Below are 8,268 nucleotides of genomic sequence, written 5' to 3' on the forward strand. Positions count from 1 at the left end.
GAAAAATTTATAAACCATCAATTTACTTCATGCAATTTGTATTCTCGTGGATGAAAGAACGCGCTTATATTGTATGGTGACATTTGAGTATTCTAGATTTTCCTCGATATTAAGTCAGAATCTAGTAAAGCCAACGTAAAAGAATTGAAAAAAAATATGCTACATTTGCGTTAATACCTCCTGAACTTGTTGCTATATAAGTGCATTGCCTTTTAGTTTAATTGGCATCAGTTATTCTCATGTTATTTGTCATCATCATACAAAAAAATAAAATTCAAGAAAACAATTTGTGTATCTCCCAATACTTCTTTTTTGATCATTTAGACATATTTGAAGTATCGGGAAGGAACAAATTCATCATTTATATAGTTTACGAGGAGATATTGAAAGTGTGCCGTGCTTGATTCTGCTTAGAGTTGACGTGAACTAAAAGAAAAAAGAGACTAGCCTTTTGATTCGATCGAGTGTACATTGGTTCGCGATGGAGGCTCCGAATCTTAACAATTTTAGAGGGAGTTTGAAGAGAAGTTTAAGGGCAGATTCAAGCAACTCAGTATTTTCCCGATCAGCTAGAGATGAGGATGATGAAGAGGCTCTTAGATGGGCTGCATTAGAGAAACTGCCAACGTTTGATCGAATGAGGAAAGGTTTATTGTTTGGACCAGAAGGTGAAGCTACTGAAGTTGATACAAATGATATTGGACATCAAGAGAGGAAGAATTTGCTTGAGAGGCTTGTTAAGGTTGCTGATGATGATAATGAGAAGTTCTTGTTGAAACTCAAGGACAGAATCGCGACGTAAGTGAATTGATATTTTACTTTTTCATGTATGTATGGTTTGTTTTTCATTTTGGGATATCTTATCGCGATGGTAAGATAGTATTCGTTGTGTGACTAGAAGGTCATAGGGTTTCTAGTTGTGAATGGAAATGCAAGGTGAGATTGTGTACAATAGACTCAAAGGGTTTCATCCGTGAGTCCAGGGGTCAAGGTTTAATCCGTGATAACAACATCTTGAAGAGATAATTTTTACTTCTCATGTATGCATGATTTGGTTTTCGTTTTGGGAAATCTTGGCATGATGGTAAGAGTAGTCGTTGTGTGACATCATAGGTTTTCTAGTCGTGAAAACAGTCTCTTGTAGAAATGCTGCAAGGTGAGACTATATACAATAAACTCAATGTGGTCCGGCCCTTTCCTAACCCCATGCATAATAAGATATAGTGCATACAATGGACCACATGTGATGCCCTTCCGAGACGCTGAGCTAGAAGTCTTTATGTCTAAAATGAAATTTTAAGCACAAATACAGGATTTGAGTCAAAGTTAACTACAATTGTGGTGCCGACCTTGGCCCTTCCTCAGACCTAGGCATAGCGAGAACTTAGTGCAGCCAAGTTTTGCTTTTTTGCTTGTTCTAACTATGAGTTGAGTTATCCCTCATTTATTTATTTTGAATTTAAATTGTGTTTTGTTTTTCTTTGGAAAACATTTACAGAGTTGGGATTGATTTGCCAGCAATAGAAGTGAGATATGAGCATATAAACATTGATGCAAATGCATTTGTAGGAAGTAGAGCTTTGCCTACTTTTTGGAACTTCATCACCAACAAAGTTGAGGTAAATATATGAATGAAAAAAATAAAATCAAATATTCAATATTTCTATTTTTTTTAATTGAAACTAGCGACGGGAGCCTTGAAGCAACGGTAAAGTTGTTTCCGTGTGACCTATAAGCTGTCTACATTACACCCCTTGGGGTGCAGCCCTTCTCGGAACCTTGCTGACGCGGAATGCTTTGTGCACCGGGCTACCACTTTTTTTTCAATTGAAACTAACTTTTTCTTTTTCTTTTTTTCTTTCCAATTTTTTGCTCCAAAGACATTCTTGACTTCTCTTCACATCCTTCCAAGTAGAAAGAGGGAAATCAATATTCTCAAAGATGTAAGTGGTATGATTAAGCCCTCTAGAATGACACTACTTTTGGGACCTCCAAGTTCTGGAAAGACTACTTTGTTATTAGCTTTGGCTGGTAAACTTGATCCTACTCTAAAGGTGAGATTTTCAATTCCAATTATCATAAGACTAAATTTAATAAATGATTTTATGCTTGCATTTCATCCGGCCCTTCTCCAGACTCTGCGCATAGCGGGAGCTTTAGTGCACCTAGTTGCTTAGAACCCTTTTGCAAATAAGAAATAAAATAAACTAAGTTATCCCCCCTTTTTTTGGCAAATTCAGGTTACTGGGAATGTAACATATAATGGACATGAACTACATGAATTTGTGCCACAAAAAACAGCTGTTTATATCAGTCAATATGACTTGCATATTGGAGAAATGACTGTTAGAGAAACTTTGGAATTTTCTGCAAGATGCCAAGGAGTTGGCCCTAGATATGGTTAGTATTTTTATAAGTGAATTTGATTTCATTTTGAGTTTATGGTAAAAAAAAAACTATCCGTTTTTCACGAGTTTCATAGCTCAACTATCACACCATTTGTATTAAAACACACCTTGTGCTGAGTTGGTCAAATATTTGTTACCAATCGACAACAGCTCGGCATCGATGTGTGCTTTAATACAAAGGGAGTGATACTTGAGGTATGAAACTCGCGAAAAGGTGATAGTTTGGTTGTGTTTTTTTACCGTTAACTCTTCTTTTGTTTGCAGTGAAAATATATAGATATTTATGTATTAATTTCTTTTCCTGAAAACTTATATAGAGATGTTGGCTGAACTGTCAAGAAGAGAGAAAGCAGCTAAAATCAAACCAGATCCTGATATTGATATCTACATGAAGGTAAGAAGAATACAATAGAAGGAAATAATACCAAATCTTTAAGTATATTTACATTTATAATTTATAATTTTTTATCGTTTTTTCGGAAATGTAGGCTTCAGTAACAGAAGGACAGGAAGCCAATATTGTTACAGATTATGTTCTTAAGGTAACATTTGCAATATCCAATTATTTAATGTATATAGCGGTTTTTAACATGTTGTAGCGGATAACCTATCTTATAGTCGTTGCCTATAGTTATCTTCACGTAGTAGTAATCTGGTGTTCGTTTGCAGATTTTGGGACTGGATGTGTGTGCTGATACTATGGTTGGAGATGAAATGTTAAGGGGTATTTCAGGGGGGCAAAAGAAGCGTGTAACAACGGGTGAAATGATTGTTGGACCAGCAAAGGCTCTTTTCATGGATGAAATCTCAACCGGATTGGACAGTTCAACAACTTTTTCCATTGTCAATTCGCTAAGACAAACGGTGCAGCTCCTGAATGGAACTGCTGTAATATCTCTGTTGCAGCCGGCCCCTGAGACTTACAACTTGTTTGACGACATAATTCTGTTGTCGGATGGATACATTGTTTATCAGGGCCCTCGAGAAGCCGTTCTTGACTTCTTTGAATCCATGGGATTCAAATGCCCCGAGAGGAAAGGAGTCGCAGATTTCTTGCAAGAGGTATGCCTTACAATAAAGTATAACCAACAAAGATTATAACGTTGAAGTAGGTGACCATCTCGTCTAAGAGTTTAAACTGTCAAAGAGAGCGCACTATTATATATAGTAATCAAGTCTTCGATGTGTTCCCTCAGATACTGCTCTGACTCTTTTTCATGGGTGGGAATGAAACTTAACCGATGACATTCATCTATTATTATACTTATTTCAGGTAACATCAAAGAAGGATCAACAACAATATTGGGCTAACAAGGATGAGTCTTATAGGTTTATCACATCAAAAGAATTTGCTGAGGCATATCAGTCTTTCCATGTTGGAAAGAAACTCGCCGATGAGCTTGAAACTCCATATGACAAGAGCAAAAGTCACCCCGCTTCTTTGTCTACTAAGAAGTATGGTATAGGAACGAAACAAATGTTTAAGGTCTGCGCTGAACGAGAATTCCTACTAATGAAGAGGAACGCATTCGTTTACATATTCAAGATGTTTCAGGTACTGATTACTTGGTCTATTTAGAAACATATAAGTAATTGCCATTTCATAACCATGTACCAATTGTTAATGGTACTGAATTCTCTTTGTTTATGTTCTGTTTTCTCAGCTCGCGGTAATGGCACTTATAACGATGACTGTCTTTTTTCGTACTAAGATGCCCCGAAATAATATGGATGATGGAGGGATGTATGCTGGAGCTCTCTTTATCGTGGTCGTTATGATTATGTTTAACGGAATGGCTGAGATCAACCTGACAATTTTAAAGCTTCCCGTTTTCTTCAAGCAAAGGGACCTCCTCTTTTACCCTTCATGGGCTTTTGCCCTTCCAACATGGATTCTCCGAATCCCTATAACATTTGTTGAGTGTGCTATGTGGACATTCCTGACATATTATGTCATGGGATTTGATCCAGAGGTTTCAAGGTAAGCGAAGAAAAAGAAGATACAAAATGATAATTAGATTGCCTTTATAATTTCATGAGTATTAAGGGACTATTATTTTGCAGATTGTTCAAACAATTCTTGCTTCTCGTACTAGTACACCAGATGGCATCGGGATTGTACAGATTCATTGGAGCAGCGGGGAGAACAATGGGAGTCGCTAGCACATTTGGAGCATTTGCACTGGTTTTACAATTTGCATTGTCTGGATTTGTCCTCTCTAGAGGTATACTTTAAGATGTTGCTGCACAAATTCGTTTTCTTGTTCAATCAGACGTATGCTTATTTACTATCGTACATGATGCTACAGAGGATGTGAAGAAATGGTGGATCTGGGGTTACTGGATCTCACCATTGATGTATTCTGTGAATTCAATTCTTGTGAATGAATTTGATGGGAAGAAGTGGAAACGCGTAAGCTTTTTATCCCAAACCAAATGCAAATAGCTAAGTTTCTCATATATGGAAGCTCATATCCACTTTTAATTAAAACAGATGGTGCCAAATGGAAATGAGACACTCGGACATGCAGTAGTAAGAGCTCGCGGATTCTTTCCAGATGCATATTGGTACTGGATAGGTGTTGTGGCACTTATTGGATTCATAATAATCTTCAACATCTGCTACAATATTGGACTCGCTTACCTGAATCGTGAGTATCTCTGATGCCTTTACTTGGTCGGTCTATGACTTTAAGGATTCTTACTAAGGGGGCTAATACCGTCTTTCTTATATATCTTCAGCTTTTAAGAAGCCACAAGTTATGAAATCAGACGACAATGAGAATGCAGAAAAGGAAAGACTCATTGAGGGAAGTGAAACTGAGGGTCAGGAGAGTAAGAAGGGAATGGTTCTTCCATTTGAACCACACTCCATCACTTTTGATAACATTGTATACTCTGTCGACATGCCTCAGGTAACTTTCCAGAAATTGTCACTGACAAATTTGTGACTCGTGAGGCTTTTATTTTGTATGAACAACTAACTCAACATTCTAATGAAATGCAGGAAATAAAAGACCAAGGTCCCACAGAAGATAGGTTGGTACTTCTAAAGGGTGTGAGTGGAGCTTTCCGGCCAGGTGTTCTCACAGCTTTGATGGGTGTTAGTGGAGCTGGTAAAACGACATTGATGGATGTGTTGGCCGGAAGAAAAACAGGAGGATATATTGATGGTGATATCAAGATTTCAGGATATCCTAAGAAGCAAGAAACCTTTGCACGTATATCTGGATATTGTGAACAGAATGACATTCATTCACCTTATGTTACAGTTTATGAGTCCTTGGTGTACTCAGCTTGGCTGCGTTTACCTCATGAAGTTGACAAAAACAAGCGAAAGGTTGGTTCCTCTAAATTCGTTCTCCATAACGATAATCTATCCTACATTAGTCGAACATATTTAAAGAAACGTGCATGGCAGGCAATAACATAATTGATATATTACCTCTGCAGATGTTTGTTGAGGAAGTTATGGAACTTGTAGAGCTAACTCCATTAAGATCAGCTTTAGTCGGATTGCCTGGAGTTGATGGTCTATCAACCGAGCAACGCAAAAGGCTGACCATTGCAGTTGAACTGGTAGCAAACCCCTCTATCATTTTCATGGATGAACCGACTTCAGGATTGGATGCAAGAGCTGCTGCCATTGTAATGAGAGCTGTTAGGAACACTGTCGATACTGGAAGAACTGTCGTCTGTACCATTCATCAGCCTAGCATCGACATTTTTGAAGCCTTCGATGAGGTGAGTTTATTAACCTTCCAAGACAATGAAACAAATAATTGTTTCCTCTTTTTCTTGGCCACCTGATACAAAAAGTAATGACACCGGCGTTGCAGCTATTTCTAATGAAACGAGGAGGACAGGAGATATACGTCGGTCCCTTGGGTCGCTTTTCTTGCCATCTGATCAAATACTTTGAGGTATGTTAACAAAGAAAAAGACGTATTTTCTTTTTCCTTTTTTGTATAACCAAAGTACTAATCTTAGTTTCGACTTGAGTTCAGGCATTGCCTGGAGTTAGTAAGATAAAAGAGGCTTACAATCCAGCAACTTGGATGTTAGAAGTCACAGCCGCATCTCAAGAAATGACGTTAGGAGTTGACTTTACCGATTTGTACAAGAAATCAGACCTCTACAAGAGGAACAAAGCGTTGATTGCTGAATTAAGTACACCTCGTCATGGTACAAAGGATCTGCATTTCGATACACAATTTTCACAGCCTTTCTGGACTCAATGTATGGCATGTCTCTGGAAGCAATATTTGTCGTACTGGCGTAACCCATCATACACATCAGTTAGATTCCTCTTCACAGTATTCCTAGCACTAGTCTTTGGCACAATGTTCTGGGATCTTGGTAGCAGAGTGTAAGTAAAATCACAATGAGAAGTAAATACTTGACAAAAAGGTAACCTTCCTATAATACTTGGCTAAACTTTTCGATCTTTATTGATCACAGGAGTCGGAGCCAGGATCTTTTCAATGCTATGGGATCTATGTATGCTGCAACTCTCTTCCTTGGTGTACAAAACTCATCATCAGTCCAGCCTGTTGTAGCAGTTGAACGTACTGTATTTTACAGAGAAAGAGCTGCCAGAATGTATTCTGCTTTACCATATGCGTTCGGACAGGTAAACAGACAGTTCAATTTTTTTCACAATGAATACATAGGGTTCATATTTATCCATAAGATTTTTACTTTCTTGCAGGTTGTCATTGAAATACCTTATGTATTTTTACAAGCTGCTGTCTATGGTATCATTGTGTATGCAATGATTGGATTCGAATGGACTGCTGCCAAGTTCTTTTGGTACTTCTTCATCATGTACTTCACCCTCTTGTACTTCACCTTCTACGGCATGATGACTGTTGCTATTAGCCCAAATCAAAATGTTGCTTCTATTGTTGCGGCCTTCTTCTATGCAGTATGGAATCTCTTCTCAGGATTCGTCATTCCACGGCCTGTAAGTTTTTGAAAATCCTTCATTTCTATCATTCTTCTTATCCGCATAAACTAAACTGAATCTTCATTTCTATCTGCAAACAGCGTATTCCAATATGGTGGAGTTGGTACTACTGGCTTTGCCCTGTCGCGTGGACCTTGTATGGTCTTGTTGCATCACAATTCGGAGACCTACAAAATAAACTTAGCGATGATGAAAATGTGGCACAATTCTTGGGACGATATTTTGGATTTGAGCATGATTTTCTTGGAGTCGTCGCAGCAATTATCATTGCATGGCCTGTTGTTTTCGCCTTCTTGTTTGCATTATCCATTAAGTCATTCAACTTCCAGAAAAGATAAAGAGAATTCACCTTCAAAGAGCTTATGAGAAAGAAGATGATACGGACCTAATATGTACAATTCAATACTTGAAGATTTTTGTGTTCTTTTTTGTTTCTCCTCAATCACAAGTTTTGTTGTACAAACAAATATTTTGGTCATTAATGAAAATGTACAAAGAATTTATTCCTTGTTTAGATTTATTTTCTTGTTACCTTGTATTTCACAACTTCTATTCTCAATGTTGAATAGTGATACTACTCTTTTCAACATCTTCCTAAAGAGGTGGAGTTAATTTCAACTTAGATAGATGGCAACTTTCTAATATTAGAAAAAGATATGGGAAATGAAACTTCTTTTGAGTTAGTATTCTTTTCCTAATTCTGTGAAAGGGTATAGTGCATACAGCCTTTCATCTTCTGCAAAGATTAAATTATTAATCTTTACTTTGCGGAGGTAAGATTTAGGTCCCCTCGAATTTTTACGTAATCTCCTTTGGCATGTACATTGACATGATAGTGGACTAGGGGTCAAGCTCCATCCCCACACTTGAATCGAAGATCTACCAGAAACA

At 37.6% G+C, this 8,268-nt stretch overlaps 1 protein-coding gene across 1 annotated transcript; it reads left to right on the forward strand.

Annotated features, from left to right (window-relative positions):
• Positions 1-236: 236 nt before the first annotated feature.
• LOC107871251 (pleiotropic drug resistance protein 1) lies at positions 237-8,041 on the forward strand. The gene is made up of 20 exons (XM_016718134.2): positions 237-798; positions 1,499-1,619; positions 1,881-2,054; positions 2,241-2,400; positions 2,726-2,802; positions 2,897-2,950; positions 3,078-3,470; positions 3,682-3,963; positions 4,073-4,389; positions 4,473-4,633; positions 4,718-4,821; positions 4,903-5,059; positions 5,151-5,323; positions 5,416-5,748; positions 5,862-6,152; positions 6,248-6,331; positions 6,416-6,777; positions 6,870-7,041; positions 7,120-7,374; positions 7,458-8,041. Exons 1-20 carry the CDS (start codon positions 482-484, stop codon positions 7,713-7,715), a joined length of 4,245 nt encoding a protein of 1,414 aa, XP_016573620.2. The 5' UTR covers positions 237-481; the 3' UTR covers positions 7,716-8,041.
• Positions 8,042-8,268: the final 227 nt, after the last annotated feature.

Source organism: Capsicum annuum, chromosome 5 (assembly GCF_002878395.1).
Source record: "Capsicum annuum cultivar UCD-10X-F1 chromosome 5, UCD10Xv1.1, whole genome shotgun sequence".
Taxonomy (NCBI): Eukaryota; Viridiplantae; Streptophyta; class Magnoliopsida; order Solanales; family Solanaceae; genus Capsicum; species Capsicum annuum.